At 34.5% G+C, this 23,092-nt stretch overlaps 2 protein-coding genes across 2 annotated transcripts; one reads left to right on the top strand and one right to left on the bottom strand.

The window, feature by feature from the left end:
* Positions 1-7: 7 nt before the first annotated feature.
* Positions 8-7,894, bottom strand: LOC127938106 (PR domain zinc finger protein 1-like). Its single transcript, XM_052534519.1, has 7 exons — positions 7,752-7,894; positions 6,294-6,500; positions 5,759-5,881; positions 4,059-4,320; positions 2,493-3,271; positions 1,466-1,594; positions 8-1,379 (listed from the first exon to the last, which is right to left on the bottom strand). Exons 2-7 carry the CDS (start codon positions 6,474-6,476, stop codon positions 954-956), a joined length of 1,902 nt encoding a protein of 633 aa, XP_052390479.1. The 5' UTR covers positions 6,477-6,500; positions 7,752-7,894; the 3' UTR covers positions 8-953.
* Positions 7,895-9,446: 1,552 nt separating this feature from the next.
* LOC127938399 (prolyl endopeptidase) lies at positions 9,447-21,666 on the top strand. Its single transcript, XM_052534988.1, has 15 exons — positions 9,447-9,597; positions 10,570-10,644; positions 10,744-10,877; positions 13,321-13,451; positions 13,534-13,743; positions 15,835-15,956; positions 16,034-16,139; positions 16,211-16,402; positions 17,311-17,508; positions 17,858-17,961; positions 18,044-18,180; positions 18,266-18,360; positions 19,009-19,140; positions 19,232-19,388; positions 20,422-21,666. The coding sequence occupies exons 1-15, from the start codon at positions 9,556-9,558 to the stop codon at positions 20,714-20,716; spliced, it is 2,130 nt and encodes a 709-aa protein (XP_052390948.1). The 5' UTR covers positions 9,447-9,555; the 3' UTR covers positions 20,717-21,666.
* Positions 21,667-23,092: the final 1,426 nt, after the last annotated feature.

Genomic DNA, 23,092 nt, shown 5'->3' with positions numbered 1-23,092 from the left:
AAAAAAAAAAACATTTTTAAAAAATCAAGAAATAACACAGCTGGAAAAAAAGATCATAAAAAGTATTAAGCCACTGTTTTAGGCAAAATAAGTTGCATTATGTACAATTATAAATTATTCCAGTTTTCTGCAGTTTGTCATTTATGAAAATACTCTTGCCCTGAGCAAATCTAACTTCATTCAATAGCTGACTTTTGTCTGAATGCTTGCTTGGTTTTACTGTGTTATTATATAAATATGATATTACACAAATATGATGATATTGGAAAAACAAAAATAAAACCAAGTGTGACAACTAGCCCCTAGCTCCCCTAAAAGCTATATAACATCTTTTGCCAGTGGTTTAGTTAACACATAAATCCAGAGACTGCGACATTTAGTACTGTGCATTTACATAGATGTTATTCATATAACATATATTACATGCTATCATTCAATTTTTGGGTCAGTAAGATTTCTATGTCTTTAAGCACACAGAGGCTTCAATAATGTGATCAGAAATACAATATAAACAATATTGTGAAATGTTGTTAAGATTTAAAATAACTGTTCTCCATTTGAATATATTTTCAAAAAAGTAATTTATTCCTGTGATGCAAAGCTGTATTTTTAGCATCATTACTCCAGTCTGTAGTGCCATATGATCCTTCCGAAATCATTTTAATATGCTGATTTGCTGCTCCAGACACATTTCTCATTATTTATCAGTGGATAGTTTTTTTTTTTCCAGGATTCTTTGATTTATAGAAAGTTCAAATGAACAGCGTTTATTTGAAACATATGTTTTGTTACATTATAAATGTCTACTGTTATTTTTAGATCAGTTTGCATACTTGCTAAATCAAATACTTGCTAAATCAAAGTGTCAAATGTATTCAATAATATAATATCAGACAATTTACTGATCACCGTCCTGTTTAATGCAAACCTTTGGAGAAACAGAACTGGAAGATTCATGTGTGATTGTTTGGGCCTGTGCTGCTCCCTGCTGGACGACCTGCAAGTGCCCAGATCACGTGACACATCTTCTTTATAGACTCCGCCTCCATGCCAGCCTCTAGCTTCGCTGCACCTTCACTCAGATCAAACCTCTCGATCTCGTCATTGGCTCGGCACAGCTGAGAGGCGGGGCCTGTGAGGCTGGAGGCGGGGCAGAACTGGTGCAGGTGGATCTGCAGGCTGCACAGGTGTGTGTACCTGCGAGAGCAATGCGGGCAGCAGTGGGAGCGCGGTCTGGCATGAAGCCGTCTGTGCAGCTGCAGGTGGATGTGCTGGGTGAAGCTGGCGAGGCACTGCTTACAGACATACGGCCGTTCACCCGAGTGCAGCCGCAGGTGAGTCTTCAGGTTACTGCAGCTGCTGAAGCGCCTGCTACACACCTGCACACGAGACACATCATATGAGTATTTGAGATCTCGTTTGATTCTCCCAGATAACAGTGAGAGGTTCCTCTGTGTGTTCTTACATGGCATTCATATGGTTTTTCTCCTGTATGAACCTGAATGTGCTTTTGAAGGTGAGCCAGCTGGGAAAAGTTCTTTCTGCAGATATTGCACATGTATGGTTTCTCACCGCTGTGAACCCTCAGGTGAACCTGGAGATCAGAAAGCCAAGAACCGAGAGAGAGTAATGTAAGAAATCGTTTTTAACATTTATAATAATCTGAAATTTTTATTGAACAGTAAATTGGTATATTAGAATGATTTCTGAAGGATCATGTGACAGGCTGGAAGTAATGATGCTGAAAATTCAGCTTTGATCAAAATAATTAAATTTTAATATATATTCAAATATAAAAAAGCTATTTTAAATTGTTATAATATTTCACAACTTGTTTTTTGATCAAATAAGTGTGTGTGTGTGTGTGCGTGTGTGTGCATGTGCGTATATAAATATTAGATTAAAAGTTTTTATAAAGTTTTAAGTTTTAAAACTTAAGTTGAATAAAAAATGAACTGAGAACTAATGCCTTGACTACAATTGGAAATAAATAATATTTTATTTTATTTTATTTCAGATAACATTTATTTTTTTAAGTGAGAAAAATGATTTTTTAGCTAATTATAAACTTAATTATACATATATATATATATATATATATATATATATATATACATACATGCATATATATATATATATATATATATATATACATACATATATATATATATATATATATATATATATATATACATATATATATATATATATATATATATATATATATATATATATATATATATATATATATATATATATATACACATACATACATACATACATATATATATATATATATATATATATATATATATATATATATATATAGTATCTTTTCAAAAAGCTTTAATTAAAAAAAATAAAGAAAATGTAAAGTAAAAATGACAAAACAGCTTATACTGTATATCATTATCATCTCGGACTTCCTTCATTGAACCACTAAATCTGAAATGAATAAATCAGAGATTTATAAAAGATAATAATCCAGGTACCTTCAGATTGGACAGCTGACTGAAGTTCTTCTCGCACACGTTACATTTATACTGGATCTTTCCATTCTGTCTCTGTAATGGATACGGTAAAGCCTTGCAACCAACAGTCTGTTGCTTTTGGCAGGTGGAGGTGGAGGCGGAGACACATGAGGAAGCCACGCCCATCTCAGGTGAGTCTCTCTGGCGTGTGATGTCATCAGCACTGGAACCTTCAGCCGGAGATGGATCGGTTGCATTACTGAGGTCTGACAGTTGTTTTGTGGAGCCTTTAGGATTATTTTCTCTCTTTGAGGAGTCTGTCACTTTAATTTTGGGGTTGCCTCTATTAGTCAATGCTAATGAAAGATGATTCTCATTGGATGTTTGATGCAAGAGAGATGGATACATGTGGATTGGTGGAATTTTATGGAACATGTGTGGTGTTGTTTGGCCAAATCCCATTGGCTGATGTGATGGCGCGTATTGAATAACAGACCATATATACTTTGGCATAGAGGATTGTGGGATTGCTGAGGTGTATACATCTTCTTCTACACTAGAGGCCATTTTCAAGTTCAAAGGGACCTCAGAGATGACATTAGTCATTTTAAATAGAGGTAATTTTAGATTCTGCAGGTCTCTGGTCACTTTTTCTCTATATATCGTTTGCATGATAGCACTAAACGGTTTGTTTGGAGGAGTTTCAGTGTGATGATCAGTACAGAGATCCAGATCCAGGATCTCAGTGACCGTGTAACCTCGCTTCCTCTTCCTCACTTGATCTTTACCTTGAGAAGAAGCTGAAGAAAAGAAACATAAATCAGAAACATTTGAGTGAATGGTTCAAATAAAAGAAAAATCCTTAAGGCAAGACTCCCCAGCTGAATAGGGTCAACATTTTTTTAACTATATCCCCAGTTCAGTGATTACATTAAGAATGGCAAAATATGCAAATGATGTATCATTTAATTAAATATGCACCAATTTGCTTACATTTCCAGAACAGAAATGTGAACAATGAATCAAGTCAGGTTCAAAATGCTTATTTCTTTTTATGGACCTTTTAAAGTTAAAGGTTTTTACTGAGGGGATTTCGGATTTCTCTTTTTTCACACCATAAATCAGAAAATATGGTCAACAGCTAAATGTCTTCAGGAATAAAATGTCCAAAACCACGTGAAATATATGAACAAACCCTTCAGGGTATAGATATGAGCCTTGAAAAACAGCCTTGAATATGCATTGTAATTGAAATCTACAGATGCAGATAGATCAAGTGCAATAAAATCAACACTTAAAAGTGTATTTGTGATGTTTTCTTCCACACTTGTCCGAAAGAAAACATACTTTGGAAGCAAAATAACAAAAAATCTCATAATAAAAGATCAGATGAAAGATTCAGTCATCACATGGTTAAACAATCTTGCGATAAATGTGTTAAATATAGTAGAATTAGAATTTAAAGTTGTAATCCCATGTGACAGCACAATATATTACTAATAAAATAAATGTATTAATTCAAATAATTAGTATTTCAAATCATTCCAGGTGTCAGAAGAGCATGAAACTGATGTGGCTGTCACTCACAGTGTGTGGGAGGTGCTTGCTTTAGACAGGCAGTTCTGAGGCTGGTGCTCATTGGCTGCTCGTGTTCTAGGCTCCGCCCCACCAGTAGCTCCTCCCCCGGCATTAGAACCTTCATGGCATAGAAGTAAATCTGCATTCCGATTTGGAATGCGGCAAGATTCTGTTGCCCAGGAGACGAAGCATAGTTTACAAAGCGCATCCAGTTGCTGCAACTCTCATTCTCACAAGACAGGAAGTGATGCAATCGCCCCTCTAAGAAGATCTTTGAAAGTGAATGAAAAAAGAATTAGCACTGACGTTTTCACAGAAGATTTAAAATGATACATTGAAGAATCAGGGGTTCTTTTTTTCTGCCTTTATCATCCACCAGTATTAGTGTGAGCAATCGTAATAATTATGCTTAGCAAGCACTATTAAGGATCCTGACAGGTTTAGGAAATTAAACTGTGTGAGATTAGAGTTTCATCTGTTTGTGCGAACGACTGTGTGAAAGTGAGAGGTTGTGGTTTAGTTGTTGATTCAGTCTTTTAGAACAGCTCAACTGTTTCACTTTACAACACCTGTTTCTCTCTATGTCTTGCTCTTCTCTCTTTCTTTTTTCAGTTTTAGTTCATCCAGTCTAATATTGAACTTAAGAGAAGGCACATTTAGCATTTGATGTGGTTATACAGAGAGAAGAAATTCATTTCAATTTAAAGTTATATTTACCCCTCTTATATGATTTAGTATACAAAACGTATGTGTCACTAATGTTTTTGGTGTCATAGGATTTATTTTATTTATTTTACACAATCTCTGATGCTCACCAAGGCTGCATTTATTTAATCAGAAATACAGTAAGAACAGTAATATTGTGAAATATTAATACAGTTTAAAATAGATATTTTCCAATTTAATATACGTATAGTAAAATGTAATTTATTCCTGTGATGCGCAGCTGAATTTTCAGCACCATTTCTCCAGTCTTCAGTGTCACATGATCCTTCAGAAATTATTATAATATTCTGATTTACTGCTCAAGAGACATTTATTATTATTAGCAATGTTGAAAACAGTTGTGCTGCTTCATATTTTTGTAAATCATGTTGCATAGAGAGTTAAAAAGAACAGAGTTTATTTGAAATATCTTTTGCAACATTGTAAAATCTTTACTGTCACTTTTGATCAAGTTAATGCATTCTTGCTGACCCCTAACTTTTAAATGGTAGTGTTAATTCTGTCTAAATAACATAATGATTTTGTATAAACCTGACAATATAAGACATTTCTATAATATGCCATTTTTTTGGATGCATTTTTGCCCTGTACATTTCTAACCCTGAGAAAATGAACTTATACAGTACATCAGAAATATTTCCTGAATGTGAGGTGTGAAATTCAATGGAACTGCAAGTGAATCAGAACTATCTATTAAGGTTTTCCGGAAACCTTTTTGTCTGTGTGTGTGTGTGTGTGTGTGTGTGTGCGCGCGCTCCTGTCAGCCACTTCCTTGCTGAGTCAGTGTGTAAAACACAAGTAGCTTTACTGGCACATGTAAGCGAGGAGCAGTGCGTCAGAGAAACCCAACACAAGCACACACCTCTGAAGCATGACTGGTAAATATGAACCCCAATGACTCAGAATGGTTCTCGATCTCTCTCACATATATATACACACACACAAACACACACGCTTCTTATCTTTCTCACACACTAACATACCATCCAGATGTGTTTCCTGTGGATGTTTGCAGGCATATCTTCAGGGTGAAGATGTTGTCCGAGCAGTGGGCCGAAGACGGTCCCTAATGGAATGACCTCAGTGGTGAAAACACCCACTACCTTCTGATGACAAAAAAAAAATATATATATGTATTTGTTTGTGGTTAAGACTTTCTTTCCAATGAAATTGATACATATTTTGTACCAAACACAATTACATGTCAGTGTTATTTTAGTATCATTGAGATATTTTTATAGTTAATTTAATATTTTGTATTAGTTTTAAAAATATTTTTGACATTTTATAAGTTTGAATTGTAGCTAAAGTTTTAATAATTTAGCTTTGTGTTTTTAATAAAAAAATTATATATAGTTTTTTTTTAGTTTATATTTTAGTATTAGTTATTTTATTACATCAAATTAATTAAATGGTAATGAGAAATTATTGGTATTAACAGTTTAGTTTTAGTTGACTATAATACAGACATACATTTTTAAGTGTTTTTTAAGTGTTCATATAGGTTCATGCATGTACCTGATTGTGATATGCAAATGTGAGGTTTCTGGATAATGATGTCTGGGCTCTGGTTTCTTTCCACCCATCAAAGTCTGGCTCATCATCTTTAACATGATGCTTGTGCCACACATCCACTTTCTGCTCCTCAGTTTGTACAGCGATGCTCTCGTTTGCTGTGGTTGGGAGTGTTTTTAAAGGCATAATCAAACCAAGTGGGGATTACACCTGTGAACGACAGAAAATCATACACATGATGATCAACGGAAGATAAAACTTGTTTTTCTGTATTTCCTTTGCAGTTGTGTTCTGAGGGGTTACTAATTGATTTAAAGGAACAGTTCACCCAATAATTACAATTATCTGGAAAATTACCCTCAAGTCCTCTAAGATGTAGACAGCATTCCATCGCTTACTCAGAAATGGATCATCTGCAGTGAATGGGTGCCATCAGAATGAGAGTCCAAAAACATCACAGTAATTCACAGCACTCCAGTTCATCAGTTAATGTCTTGTGAAGTCAAATGCTACAGTATGTGTCTGTAAGACACAAATCCATCATTAATGTGCTTATAACTTCAAACCATTAAAAACATACATTGCTTTCTCCAGTGAAAAAGTCCATCCTCTGGTTTCCATTCACATCAAAATCCACCAAAATATGTTTAGAACTGTTGTGGACTGTTATTGCTGGTAAACAATGCTTGATCTGTGCATAATTCTCAACCTTAATAATGGATTTGTTTCTTACAAACACGCAGCTTTTGACTTCTCAAGACATTAACTGATGGACTGGAGTCGTTTGGATTAATTGTGGATTATTGTGATGTTTTTATCAGCTGTTTGGACTCTCATTCTGACGGCACCCATTCACTGTAGAGGATCCATTGCTGAGAAAGTGATGCAATGTTACATTTCTCCAAATCTGATGAAGAAAGAAGCTCATCTATATCTCGGATAGCCTTCAGTATAAATCTGCATTTTTGGGTGAACTATCCCTTCAGTTATGAATTATTATTAACTGACGAGTCACTTGACAAAATGAACCATTTTGATAAATGAGATCTCAAATGCAGTTTTTTCAACTTCTCAAACTCTTAAGTTATACTTAGCTACCTTTATTTTATGGCTGTATCATATCTCAGTTGTATATTTTATTCTTCTAAGGAGTTTTAGAGGCAACTAAGACACAGTTGATGTAATCACTTTTTACTGATATTTTTTTATTCCAATGCACGTGTTTAACAGGTCCACATCATTTCAGGCTGATGTGAGAATTCAGATTAGCAAAGAACTAAAACTGAAACTCAATACCAGAGCAGTCCTGCACGCACAGTGCTGCAACCACATCACACACGTCTCAGCACCTGACCTGAGGAGGTTTCCTTCAGACTGAGCTTCAGCTGATTCACACACACACACACACACACGATACCCTACAGACCAAATGCATGTTCAGATAGAGTAAAAAACACTTACTGTGGCTTCTGTTGAGTAAGTGAGTGTCTCTCCAGCCGTCTGTCAAGCTCTCAGTCTCTGTTTCTCTTGAATGTGTAGAAACTTGCGTTTTCATTCAGACATCATCTGAAGACAAACTCCACCCTGATGTCTCCCTCCACCCCTTTGAGGCTTTCTCTTTTCCTCTCTCTGAATGTGCATTTCACAGAATCTTACATGGTCTCTACATGACATCTCAGAGGTTTTGATATCTATTTATATTGTTTCTCATAATCAGTGCTGAACAATGAGAATACCTCACACCATTTACATGTATTACAGAGTTTCTCAGTCGCTTTGGAACATTTCTCAGATCAGAATCGAAATTCTCAAAACTAGTTCAATCTTCACATCATCTAGTCACTTGTGCACATCATAAAAGCAATTTCTCAGTCTTTTGAACAAAAATGCTTTTGCATGTTCATGCAGATGATTATGTACAGTTGTTTGCTGTTTCCTACATTAAATGCATATTATGAAAATAAAATATAATAATATATTATATCATGCTGGTTCTGTTGTCACAATCTGTCAAGCACCATATTTTCCGTTCATTTCTATTATGTTTTGGTTAATGTGTTCTGAATTGATGAATTGTGAAGGTGATTCTTACTAATGATGAGGAATGTAAGATGTTAAATCAGTGGTCAACCAGATCAAAAACACAAAGAGGTAGAAGAAGCCAAGGATGTAGCAACCTTTCCCATTAAACAAGGCCACTAGATGCAGTCGAATATTGTGTCCTCAATCATTCAAACATTTACTATGGTATGTAAATAAACAATATGCACTATACTGTAATATTTTATATACTTACTATAATGCATCATATTACAGTAGTCCACTTACATTTTAAATTATACAGTAAATATACTTTATACAGATACACATATACATATATATACACACAGACAGTAATGTGTAGATTTGTACTATTGATGTATCATACAGGAAATGTGCATTTGTGCATTTTCAATCTGCCGTCAAAAAATGACTAAGCCTTTTGACCTTGATCTTGTTCATGATCAGTGACTCGATGTGCTCATTGACATAAATACTTACTTTTACACATGCATTGACTTCTCCAGTGATTTTGAACAAGTTACTAGATTTTGCAGGTAATCCATTGTTGTGTGGTGCTTTTTGGATTCACTGTGTTGAGAAATGCACATAGGGGTTTACAAATATGAAGAAAGATACAAGAAATGTACCAAAGAGACTGAGAACAATATAATTCAGTTTATTCAAATGAAACAGAATCCTGTATTGGCAGCTATGTTCGTGTTCAGCATTTTCTTTAATTGTTATATATATATTTTTCTCTAATGAAGAAGACACAAACTAAATTAACTATCGACTTTAAAGTTAAATAACTGTGTTGCAAGAACAAAATATTTTAAGAGTAGAAAAATGGCTTTATAAATGAATGAATAGATAGATAGATAGATAGATAGATAGATAGATAGATAGATAGATAGATAGATAGATAGATAGATAGATAGATTTTTTGGGGGTGGGTGGGGGGGATAGACAAAGAATAAACAGACAAAAAATCTGAATAAACGCAGAACCTAATTCACATTCATCATGCGTGTTTTGGTGTCTACCAGCAGAGGGCGCTGTTGTGAATTCAGCGCTATTTCCAGCAGCGCGTTTGTCTTTGTACGGAGTCTTTGACTGTTGATTCCGGACATTGTGCTGCCTGTGGTTCTCCAACACACTCGTCTCAGATCATTTCATCATATCATTATTTCATCTGTTCAACAGCTCTGAAAATCTCGAAATAATGGCCTTCCAGTATCCAAACGCTTACATGGAGGAATCAGTGGTGAGTGACTGAATGACAGAGAGAGAGAGCGAGGACATGAATGAAGGGATGGAAGGATGAATGAGAACTGAGACAGATGGGTGAATGACTGAGAGCGTGTTGAACTTGATGCATTAAAACAACTACAACTAAAGCTGAAAACTGCAGATAACATATTAATAAAAACTCTATGGGTCTACTTGAACTAAAATTAAAGCAAAATACAAAAATGAGCACTAATTCAGAATCTACGACTACATGTTTGGCGAATGAATAGATGAATAAATAAATGAATGAATGAATGAGATTATAAATGAATCCACGATAGATGAAAATGAATGAAAATAGAAGGATGACCAAATGAATGGATCCTTGAGAGTCTGAATTAATGGGTGAAAAAGAAAGAAATCAATAGAGGTCCTGTTTATTTCTCAAAATAGAGAAATAGAGAATTTAGTGTTTTCTAATAAATAAATAGATGTAATAGGAAAATAAATAAATAAATGACTTGATAAAACAAATATAAATGTAATCCTGAATTTTTTTTATGTTTGTTTTTCCTTTATGTATTATTTTCAGTATTTATTTTTATTCTTTTTAACTTTTACTTATTCTTTCATTTATTTAATATTTACGTAATTTATTTATGTATTTATTCATTTTAAGTGTATTCATTCATGCATTTATTTATTTATTTTAATACTCATTTATTCCCACATGTATTTATTTCTAATTAAATAATTAATTTATACTTTTCCATGTGCAATATGGAAATTAAGGAGGTGGTACTTGCCGAGCTCGTTAACTCATTGGTTGAGAGCTCACGTGTAGATATACACTGCATTTTTTTTTTCTGAGACATGTTTGTGTATTTGAAAGAAATTGCTCATCATGAAAAAAATGCTCTTATTAATTAGCAAACAAACTGGTTTCAAAAACACACTTCCTGTCTGCCTCTCTGCTCATGTGATGCATGTTTATATGTGTTATCAGGTGGATGACTATCATGGATGTAAAGTTCCTGACCCGTACAGCTGGCTGGAGGATCCTGACAGTGAAAAAACACAGGTGATTTCCACACAACACTTTCCCACCCTCCTCTGAATCAGCATGTGATTTATGACTCGATATACTTGAGACTTGTGTGTGTCTCTATGTGTCTCTCAGGCGTTTGTGAACGCTCAGAACCAGCTGACCCTGCCGTTCCTGGAGCAGTGTGAGATCAGAGACATCTTTAAGGATCGTATGACTGAACTCTATGACTACCCCAAATACAGCTGCCCCTTCAAACGCGGGAACAGGTGAGACAGGTGTTCACTGAAAACTCATAATAATAAAGGAATATAGTCTTTATCGATTAATGTGTTTACAATGGAAGGTTATTCATTGCAAAGAAATAAACATTACAATTATTATTATTTTAAATCTTACATGCCTCCAACTTTTTAATGGTAATACATCACATTTTCTGCCAAAAGAAGCACAACTGTTTTCAACACTGATAATTAAGAGAAATGTTTCTTGAGCAGCAAATCAGCATATAAGAATAATTTCTGAAGCAGTGCTTTTTTGAGTCATATCGGGAGTTTGGAGCGGGTTCGCGAATCATTTGAGTCAGTTTGGGGATCGCGAATCATTTGAGTCAGTTTGGGAGTTCGGAGCGGGATCGCGAATCATTTGAGTCAGTTTGGGAGTTCGGAGCGGGATCGCGAATCATTTGAGTCAGTTTGGGAGTTCGGAGCGGGATCGCGAATCATTTGAGTCAGTTCGGGAGTTCGTAGCGGGTTCGCGAATCATTTGAATCAGTTTGGGGATCGCAAATCATTTGAGTCAGTTTGGGAGTTCGGAGCGGGATCGCGAATCATTTGAGTCAGTTTGGGATTTCGGAGCGGGTTCGCGAATCATTGAGTCAGTTTGGGGATCGCAAATCATTTGAATCAGTTCGGGAGTTCGGAGCGGCTTCGCGGATCATTTGAATCAATTCGAGAGTTCTTAGCGGGTTCGCGAATCATTTGAGTCAGTTTGTGGATCGGGAATCATTTGAATCAGTTCGGGAGTTAATAGCGGGTTCGCGAATCATTTGAGTCAGTTTGAATGCAGTAGCTTTTTCTAAGGGTATTTTTTCAAAATCTTTTTGCACATTTTATTTATGTTCAGTATTTCTTTCTAGCTCAAGCAAATGCACAAACTAATAAAACGATTTATTATTAAGGTCGCTGTTGACTGCTGTATATAAAACCCCTTCAATATAGTTGCTGTTACCTCAGGGGATAAGGGGAGTCTTCAAAAAAACAAAACAGAAAATATTTTTTAATAATGCAGTACCGGCTCCTCTTTTGGGCCGCTTAAAGCACTGTTCTGAAGGATGGAGTAATGTTGCTGAAAAAAATTAAGTTCAAGTTAATTTGTATAGCGCTTTTCACGACACAAATCATTGCAAAGCAGCTTTACAGAAAATTAGGTTTTTCTACAATATATTTAGTAGTAGTTTATCAGTGGAGACTGTCAGACTCAGTTTACATGGCAGAAATGTACGGAAAAATCAATAAAAGATTATGAGATGCATTATTTGAATGCTTTGCCAAAGAGATGTGTTTTTAATCTAGATTTAAACAGAGAGAGTGTGTCTGAACCCCGAACATTATCAGGAAGGCTATTCCAGAGTTTGGGAGCCAAATGTGAAAAAGCTCTACCTCCTTTAGTGGACTTTGCTATCCTAGGAACGACCAAAAGTCCAGCGTTTTGTGACCTTAGGGTGCGTGATGGGTTGTAGCATGGTAGAAGGCTAGTTAGGTACGCAGGAGCTAAACCATTTAGGGCCTTATAGGTAAGTAATGATAATTTGTAACTGATACGGAACTTAATGGGTAGCCAGTGCAGAGACTGTAAAATTGGGGTAATATGATCATATTTTCTTGACCTGGTAAGGACTCTAGCCGCTGCATTTTGGACTACCTGTAGCTTGTTTATTGAAGAAGCAGGACAACCACCTAGAAGTGCATTACAATAGTCCAGTCTAGAGGTCATGAATGCATGAACTAAAAACAGGTAACATGTTTCGTAGCTTGGCAATGTTTCTTAGAGGGAAGAATACTGTTTTTATAATATGGGAAATATGGTTTTCAAAAGACAAGTTGCTGCCTAATATAACACCCAGATTTCTGACTGTAGAGGAAGTAACAGTGCATCCTTCTAGTTGCAAACTGTAGGCTACTAGATTCTGTGTACTGTTTTTACTCTGTCTTATCTGATTTTAATAGGAGAAAATTTACATTTACATACTTTTTTTACATTTTTAACACACTCTGTTTGCTTAGATAATTTTGAAGTTGCATCTGGTCATATTGAAATATATAGTTGAGTTTCAGCATCAGCTAATAATATTACCAGTGGCAACATGTATATTGAAAATAGCAGAGGACCTAGGACAGATCCTTGTGGCACTCCATACTTTACTGGTGATAATTGAGATGACTTATTGAGGCATTCCTAAAAAAAATCAGCTTTGCATCACAAGAATAAATTACATTTTTAAAATATATTCACTTGGAAAACAGTTATTTTAAGTGGTAATTATATCACTGTTTTTGCTTTATTTTTTATCACAAAATGCAGCTTTACTGGGCAGAAGAGACTTCTTTTAAACAGTTTAAAAATAATAATTATTCCAAACTGTTGACAGGTAGTGTTTGTGTGTATATTTTCAAAAGTTCTGCTCTAACAAACACAATTTTTTTCTCATAGGTTTTTTCACTTTTACAACACTGGTCTGCAGAACCAGAGTGTTTTGTACATGCAGGAGAGCCTTGAAGCAGAGCCCAGCGTGTTCCTGGACCCAAACACCTTCTCAGAGGATGGGACGGTTGCTTTACAAGGTGCTGGAAATATCTGTGTTTGTTTGACGCAGTGTGATATCGCTGTAATGACTGTCAGCTAAGGCTTGTAGCTTATTCTCAGGTTATACGTTCTCTGAGGATGGTGAGTACCTGGCGTACGGCACCAGCGCAAGCGGCTCCGACTGGGTTGAGATCCAGTTCTTGCGAGTGGACGGCGCCGTACTTCTAGAGGACCGACTGGAGAGGGTCAAATTCACCTGCATGTCCTGGACTCACGATGGAAAGGGACTCTTCTATAACTCTTATCCTGAGCAGGAGGGCAAGAGTGACGGTACACACACACAAGCATGCACGATAAACATATTCACACATGCAGTTGTAAGAGACAGTGTTATGTTTGTTATTCACATACTTTGAGTAATTATTAATATTTTGTAATAGCAATAAATTTTTGTTAATTTTCAGTTTTAATTTTAAGCTTTTGTCATTTTTTTGTTTTTTTTAAATATTTTTATTTAGGTTTATTTTATTTGTATATCAATTTAGTTTGAATGCTTTGAGGCAAAATTTCAAAATGTATCACCAAAAACAATTTCAATAGCTTTAGTAGTATAATGTAAATATTATATTAGTATTGATTAATATTTTGTATTTTTTGGCATTTTTTTATTTATTTTATTTACATTTTTAATAGCTTTAGAAGTATTCAGATATCGTTTTTGTATTTTTTTTTTTTTTTTTTTTACTATTTTTTTAATTAATAAATGTTATATTTCTGTTTAGCATTAATTTTAGTTTTAGTATTTTTTGCACTTTAACTGAACATAATTTATTTTATCATTAAAAATTTTTTTTTTTTTTATATTTCGGTAAAACTTTAGAACAGGTGACACCTATTAGTTGCTTATTAGCATGCATATTACTAGAATATTAGCCATGTATTAGTGCTAATTAAGAACATATTAATGCTTTATTCTACCTGACCTTATTCTACATCCCTAATCTTACCCAATACATAAACCTAACAACTACCTTACTAACTATTACTAAGCAGCAAATTAAGAATTTATTGAGAGAAATGTTGTAGTTAATAGTTAACATGTGTTACCTAAGCTCTACAGTGTTACCTATATTTCTATATTATAATTTATGTAAGCTTTTTACTTTTTTTTTAAAACATTATTTCAGCATTTAACAGCTTTTTTATATATATACATACATACATACATATATATATATATATATATATATATATATATATATATATATATATATATATATATATATATATATATATATATATACATATATATAATATAATTTTTTTTTCTGTTTAGCTTTTATTTTCACACTTTTAATTCAATTCAAACACTTAATAAAAAATTGGTTTAGGTTCGTGTTTTTCATATTTCTATCTAATTAATATTTTATTTTAGCTTTTTACATTTTATTTCAGTTTTTAATAGCTTTAGTATTATTTGTCATTGCTATAATAGGAATTATTATTTTTTGTTTTAAATATTTATATTTTGCTTTAATTTATTTTTATTTTAGTTTTAGTTATTTTAGCACTTTAACCTAACATTAGTTTTTCATTAGTTTTTCACCTAATATTTGTATTTTATTTCATTTCAATCACTGAAAATGATTTTTAACCTGTTAACGGTCACTCACATTTTTGAATATAGACTTGAATGTGCATGATACAAACCTAAATTTTTATAATTGATGACTGAAAACATTTTTTAACATGATTTTGATGTGTTTTCAAGTGATATATAACTTCTGATGATTTCTAAAATGTGATAGAGAAAAAGGCAACGAAGAAGTCTTATTTTTAAACAAGGGTCAAAGCTCCTTTTGTAATGTAGATTTCTGAGGGTGCACTCTTCTCATAAATTAATCTATTACTTTTCCTACATAATGTTTAAAAAAAAAATATTGGTATAATATATATTTGGGAGTCTTAGACCTTTCCAACGATATATAGTTTGTCAAGATTAGATTAGATTAGATTGTAATATAGTATAGTCAACGTAGGCGTCCCGTATACGGGACGGGGTGACATTTAACAGGTTAATTGGGTCTAACTTGTTTACTCTAGTTAATGCAAACTAACATTTAATAACAATGAGCAATAAATTTGTTTATGTATTATTTATTACTCTAATGATAGTTAATAAATACAACTGTTCGTTGTTAATTCATGTCAGCTCAGGTCCAAGCTTCACCTTTATTAGTCATGTGCACAAAAAGTCATGTGACATTGTACATTGAAATGCTTGAAATGCATAGTAAATGTTGAAATGAACATGAACAGAAATTAAGTTTCATTGTTAGTTCATGTTAACTGTGTTTCTGCATTAGTTTCAGTTACCAATAACAACATGGGTAAGAGATCTTGAGTCTGTCTGTCTCTCAGGCACTGAGACTTCCACTAACCTGCACCAGAAGTTGTACTATCACGTGTTGGGAACCCCTCAGTCTCAGGACGTCCTGTGTGCTGAATTTCCCGATCAGCCGAAATGGATGAGCGGTGCTGAGGTAACAAACCCACACTAAATGGTGCTTAATTTCTGGTTGTGTTGTGAGGTGAATAACGTATGTGTGTGTGTTTTCAGGTGTCTGATGACGGCCGTTATGTGCTGTTGTCCATCCGAGAGGGCTGTGACCCCGTCAACAGACTGTGGTACTGTGACCTGAACGACGTGCCGCAGGGAATCACGGGTACAGACACAAAGAAACATTATTGCTTGTTTTCCACTGTCAGGATCTCATGCATATCTTAATGATGACAGGATTGCTGCCATGGGTGAAGCTGATCGATAACTTCGATGCGGAGTATGAATACGTCACAAACGAAGGAACTGTTTTCACCTTCAAAACCAACCTGGACGCTCCTCAGTATCGACTCATCAACGTTGACTTCACCCAGCCGAACATCAGCCAGTGGAAAGAGCTCATTCCCCAACACGACAAAGACGTCATCGGTGAGCAGAGATGATTTTTCTTTTGAAATCACGTCAATACAAAATTAACTGTCTACTTTCTCAATTAATGTCCATGTCTTGAGTCTGATTCATCTGCAAGTCACTGTAAGAAAAAAATATATGTTTTCATGATCTCATAATTAAAATGTAATTACTTTTCCACCTTTACCTTTCCCACAGAAATATGTCACATTATGGAATATAAATGTTCTTTAAACTCTATTTAATTAAATGTATTTTCTTGATTTAAAAATAATAATATAAGAGTTTTTTTATTTTATTTATATTGGTAAAAAGTTTGAATAATTGACAATTTTATTTATTATTATTTTTTTAATTAGTCTCTTCTACTCACCAAGCCTGCATTTATTTGATTAAAAATACAGTTAAAACTGTAATATTGTGAAATATTATTACAATTTAAAATAAGTATTTTTTTATTTGATTATATTTAAAAATGTAATTTATTCCTGCGATCAAAGCTGAATTTTCAGCATCACTACACCAGTGTCACATGATCTTCATGCTGATTTACAACTCAATTATCATTGGTTCTTAATTATTAATAACAGTTATTTTTATAAAAAATGTTAAAAACGGTAATTGCAGCTTTGTGAAGAAACATTTTTTTTAAGATTAAAGAACAACATTTATTTGAAATAGAAATCTTTTGTAACAATATAAATATCACAGGATTGCTTTGTTACATCTGTGCTGAATAGAAGCATTATTGTTTTTTAACCCTTACATAACCAAAACTTTTATATGTATACAAACTTTTATCCTTCTATTTCTAGAATTATATTTGTATTGTATCATTTTAAATAATATCAATAACATTTTGTCAGTGGTGTGTTATGATGTTAATGATCTGTGAACTATGTTTTCTCTCTCTCCCTCTCTTTCAGTGTTTGCTACCTGTACATACTCCAAGTTCCTGTTTGTGTGTTTCCTCCATGACGTGAAGAACGTGCTGAAGATGTTCCATCTGTCCTCGGGGGAGGAGATCCGCACTTTTCCGCTGGACGTCGGCTCGATTGTGGGCTTCACTGGGAGGAAGAAAGACTCGGAGATCTTCTACAGCTTCACCTCGTTTCTCTCTCCAGGTCCGGCGAGATTCAGAAGCTTCTGAAATGAAGCACTTTGGTCCTTAACGGGACAGTTCACACACAAAAAATAAAAATTGGCATCATTTATTCACCCTCAGTTTGTTCAAAACCTGTATGAGTTTCTGTCTTCGGTTTAACAGTTTACAGGTGCCATTGACTTCCATGTTATGGAAAAAATACTGTGGAAGTCAATGGCTACCGTCAACGTTTTGATTACCAACGTTCTTCAACAGAAATAAAGAAACTCATACAGGTTTGGAACAACATGAATTTTCCATTTTCAGTGAGCTATCCCTTTAATAACTCAGGTAATATTGTAAAAGGTGTGTGATGTGTTTTTGTGCAGCGATCATCTATCACTGTGATCTGACCCAGGAGCCGCTGCAGCCACACGTCTTCAGAGAGGTCACAGTGAAGGGTTTCAGTCCCGCTGACTACCAGACCACTCAGGTACAGCCAGACGTTCGCAGACGCTTCATCTGTCTGTCTGCGGGACGATTGCCTTCACTTCATATCTGCTGGTTTCTTACAGGTCTTCTATCCCAGTAAAGACGGCACCCAAATCCCAATGTTCATTGTCCATAAGAAAGGACTCGAGCTGGACGGTTCCCATCCTGCCTTCCTGTACGGATACGGAGGTTTCAACATTTCCATCACTCCCAGCTACAGGTGCAACACAAACCGAACACTGATGCACTCCTCGCAGCTCTCTTCTGTTCTTGTAAACGTCTGTCTCTCACCGTCTGTGTTTCAGCGTTTCTCGGCTGATATTCGTCAGGCATCTGGGAGGAGTTTTAGCTGTCGCTAATATCAGAGGAGGTGGAGAGTATGGAGAGACGTGGCATAAAGGCATGTGACTGTAATTCTGGAGGTCATCGGGATTGATCTGCACAGATGTTTATAATAGAATACGAGCAAATTGTGTGCATTTTATATATGGCTTCCATTTGTTTTAATAGTACACTATTATAATTCTGTTTTTATGAAGAAATTAACACTTTTATTCATTAAAGATTAAAGGTGAAATTATAATTATATATTACAAAATGTTCCCATTTCACATAAATTATGTTCTCTATATTAATCACAAAATCCTGAAGTAAAACGCATCACTTGTTTCAACAGTGATAATTATCATAAATGTGTCTTGAGCAGCCAATCAGAATACTAGAATGATTTCTGAAGATCATGTGACTGAAGACTGGAGGAATGATGCTGGAAATACAGCTGAACATCACATGAATTAATTACATTTTAAAATATTCAAATAGAAAGCAGTTATTTTCATAATATTAATGATTAACTATTTTTTGATTAAATAAATGTAAGCTGGGTGAGCACAAGAGACTTCTTTAAAACAAATCTTAGCGTACATGCTACATTGATAGTATGCATAGTATGATGGTATGCATTTGGAAGATAGACTGTATATCTTTATCATTCTGTTGCATTTAGTGAAAACTCTTTCTGTCTCTTTCGATTTCTCTTCCTGTGCAGCCGGGATGCTGGCCAATAAACAGAACTGTTTCACTGACTTTCAGTGTGCAGCTGAGTATCTGATAAAGGAGGGTTACACTTCCCCCAATAAAATCACCATCAATGGAGGCTCCAACGGAGGGCTGCTCGTGGGTATGACACACACACATTTATATATATATGTGTATATGTATGTACAAAGGTTTGCATTCTCCCGGTCCTAAATCTCCACCCTGTCCTGCAGCGGCGTGTGTGAATCAGAGGCCGGATCTGTTCGGCTGTGCTGTGGCTCAGGTCGGCGTCATGGACATGTTAAAGTTTCATAAGTTCACCATCGGTCACGCCTGGACCACTGATTTCGGCTGCTCGGAAATCAAAGAGCAATTTGATTGGTTAATCAAGTAAGTTTACTTCTACTTGCTACAGTGATGCACCGATAGATTTCATTTGCTACTTTTATAGAAGCACTCCACTTTAGACTTTGCGTTACTGGGATTTTACATTATTATCTGTGGTAAAAATCATTGTACTGCACAGCGTCAAGTGGATATTATAGAATGTGGCAAGAGCAATAGAGTTAAAATAATTCATGCATTTATTAGTATACCTTAATTTAATTTAATTTTTTTAATAAATTTTTTTTTAACTAATAATATATTATGTTGTCGTTGTTAACTAAAACTGTTAAATCAGTTTCAATAATTGAAATAAAGTTTAAATCAAATATAAAAATTTAACGAAAAATGTTGTCTTGGTAACTAAGTACAAAATTTTTTCAAAAACTAAATAGAATATAAAAATAAAAAAAGCACATATATTTACTAAAATGAATGTTAAAATTAAATAGCTAATTTCAAATATTAATAAATACTATAATAGATTATAAATAAAGTAACTAAAACTAAAATAACACTGATTATATACCTATAAACTTTGAATTTTTATTTTCAATACTGCTTGTGGAGTTTTAAATTCACTAGTTGAGTATTATTATTATTATTATTTTATTTTATTCAGCATTTTATTTTATTCTATATGTGTTCATTTTATCCGCTTGTCAATGATGAATCAAATTCTGTTTCCGAGTCCACGCCCCCCTCCATTTCAGCTGTATTCCAACCATTTATGATCACTATTTATTCAATTGTTTTATCATTTTTAATATGCAGCGTTGTTAACTAAAACTATTAAATTGTTTCCAGTTATTAAAATTAAACTAAAATTGAAAAAATACATTTTTTTTAAATGTTGCCATGGCAAGTCACTTAAGTAAATAAAATATATATCATATCTTAATAATTCAGAAAAGATTAAGATTTGGTATAGAGATAAAAACATTAGAATCATGATTTTTCTGTTGTACTAACATAACATAACTGCAAAAATGCTCATCTGTTCAGAATTTAAAGCGCTGTAAACGTTCTGACCCTGCAGGTATTCTCCTCTTCACAATATCCGTGTCCCAGAAGCTGACGGGGTTCAGTATCCCGCCGTATTGTTGTTAACGGGTGACCATGATGACCGTGTGGTGCCGCTGCACTCGCTCAAATATATCGCCACACTGCAGAGTGTGATCGGTCAGTGGCCCGGCCAGTCAAACCCTCTCTTTATCTACGTGGACACAAAGTCGGGCCACGGCGCAGGAAAGCCCACCAGTAAAGTCATTCAGGAGGTGGCCGACACATACGCATTCATCGCTCGCTGCTTGAACCTCAGCTGGATCGAATAATATTAATCTCCTCTAAGCTGTTCCTCTACTCTTGCAGGTTTTTCTTCTTAAGGTTTGATTTCCTGTTTGCTCTCCTGTTCACTGAGCTATTCATCTTTCTGGGTCTCTGTCTTTCCCACTTCTCCAGGGTTTTATTACACAATGTGTTGTTACATGCAAGTACAAACAGTCCAGTGTTGGTTGAAAACTGTAAGCTGAATCACATTAATGACTGATTTCATATCAATTCACCATGTGTCACGGCTGTGTACGGGATACACTTAGGAAATATAATAATTACTGAGGTCACGGGGTGAAGTGTCATAACCTCTCCAGCACTTTACCAGAACTGTATTTATTTGACGACGGGAAGACATGAACAGTTTACGGATCACTACATCACTTCAATGTACAGCATCCATCAAGAAATCAGTCTGCAAGTGCACATTCACATTTCACACTTTACCCACAAAACTAAAAGAAATAAATTAGGTTTTTTTTTTTTTTTTTTGGTACTGTTACTTTATTTTTATGGCAGTTCATTTAAAATAGTCTTCAAATGTTAAGGATTTTGTCCAGACATGTTTCTCGGTAATCTCAGAGGTGATTCTTATTACTAAATATGAGAACAATACATTTTTAAAATTCAAATCGGCATAAATTATATAAATGCTCTACAATAATGTTTTATTTTCATTACTGTAATGACTGAGTTTTTGCATACAGTATTTAGAACTGGAGAGGAAGATTGCATTAAATTGTCATGAGAATAACATAACATTTCTATTGATTGGAGTTGAAATATAAGCCGAGCATGTTTATTAATGCAAGATTCACCCTGTTTGTGAGTGTGTGTGAATGAGCTCTTGACAGAAATCAGTTTCTACCTCCACATTTATGCAGATTGTTTTATCTTTGAATGGGAAAACTAACAAAATAACCTAGTACAATAAAACACATTTGAATGTGAATATGATGTGTGTGTTCAGTAATATGATCAAAACGTGTTCTATTAACGTACGGTGCTTTTGCAGAATAATTATAGCCTTTAGAATGCTTTAAAAAAATCTATATAGAGATATTAACTTCATCCATGTGGAGGGTGATGCAGTGTTACTCACAGTTTCAGTGTAAGGTGGATCTCTAAAGTGTCTCCTCTGCTGGCTGGGGGCAGGATACCGAGCCTGCATCGCCTGAAACAAAAATATAGCAACAATACTCGTTTCATGAAATCTCATCTCACTCCCTCAGATTGTGTTATATTTTGAAAACAAGCTGTAGAGGATTATTATAATGCGGTGTAATGATTCTTATATTGGCATCTCAGGAACCGCACTTCAGTGGTTTGAGTCTTAACCATCAGATAGGTTCTTCAAAGTATCTTGGAGAAGTGAGGTGTCCAAGTCATAACATCTGTCTGCTGGGGTGCCTCAGGGCTCAGTTCTTGGACCACTTCTCTTTTATGTCTACATGGCATCATTAGGTTCTGTCATTCAGAAACATGGCTTTTCACACCACTGTTATGCTGATGACATTCAACTCTACCTCTCATTCCATCCTGATGATCCGACGTTAACTACTTGCATCTCAGCTTGTCTTAAAGACATTTCTTGTTAGATGAAGGACCATCACCTACAACTCAACCTTACCAAGACAGAACTTTTCATGAGCTTTTGGTCTATTATATATATCTTTATAGATAATTAGTGTTGTAACATCAACAGTAGGCTAAATGTATGGTGGTTACAAATACGATTGTAGAACTATAACCTACTGTAGTAAAACCATATGGTACCATCATTAGTAAAGGAGATTGATTTATTAGAAAATCAATGAATAATGAAGTAATTATAAAAGTAAAAACAGAAGAAAGGCTCATATTTACCAATGGTCGGCAAAGTTTCGAGGGGGGAAGTAAGGAGGGATTTTCTCTACAACCGACAAAACATCATTATTAGCTTCTCTATTTATTGTTTTTTTTTTATTAGATGAACTATTATATATTTACAATTTTACGTAACAAAATCTCGTTGAGTAAAAATATTTTTTTTAATACAAACTAATAATTTTATTTAAAGTATAATTTTAGATCAGTGTAGAGCATTTAGATCTGTGTAGCAGATGTAACACTACAAAATATTAGCCTTTATGACTCAATTAAGGTCACTGACGTAAATGCCATTAGGTCATCATCGCCACCCTCCCAAAAAGTCTTTGCAAAACTAATTGACACTGAATCAAGGTTCCCACGTTCTTTTAACCTGTGATATCAGGAAGTGAATTAATAATCACAAACATATCAAACGTTTTATTTTATAAAATCTATTTAAGTTTCCATTAACACATTAACGTTCCGTTGGCATTTTGAGGCGGTGGATCTCCAGCACTGGTGCTCCG

Source organism: Carassius gibelio, chromosome A20 (assembly GCF_023724105.1).
Source record: "Carassius gibelio isolate Cgi1373 ecotype wild population from Czech Republic chromosome A20, carGib1.2-hapl.c, whole genome shotgun sequence".
NCBI lineage: Eukaryota > Metazoa > Chordata > Actinopteri > Cypriniformes > Cyprinidae > Carassius > Carassius gibelio.
The sequence above is the reverse complement of the archived record's forward strand: the minus strand, read 5'-3'. Positions and strand labels throughout refer to the sequence as shown.

Excerpts from the sequence above, each read along its gene's own strand:
- LOC127938106 (XM_052534519.1), bottom strand. The coding sequence starts at position 6,476 with ATGCCTTTAAAAACACTCCCAACCACAGCAAACGAGAGCATCGCTGTA. Across the intron at positions 5,882-6,293 it reads CATTTGCATATCACAATCAG|AAGGTAGTGGGTGTTTTCAC; the intron begins GTACATGCATGA and ends TTTTGTCATCAG. Across the intron at positions 3,272-4,058 it reads GCAAGCACCTCCCACACACT|CTTCTTCTCAAGGTAAAGAT; the intron begins GTGAGTGACAGC and ends TCTTTTCTTCAG.
- LOC127938399 (XM_052534988.1), top strand. The coding sequence starts at position 9,556 with ATGGCCTTCCAGTATCCAAACGCTTACATGGAGGAATCAGTG. Across the intron at positions 10,645-10,743 it reads CTGACAGTGAAAAAACACAG|GCGTTTGTGAACGCTCAGAA; the intron begins GTGATTTCCACA and ends TGTGTCTCTCAG. Across the intron at positions 18,181-18,265 it reads TCCATCACTCCCAGCTACAG|CGTTTCTCGGCTGATATTCG; the intron begins GTGCAACACAAA and ends TCTGTGTTTCAG.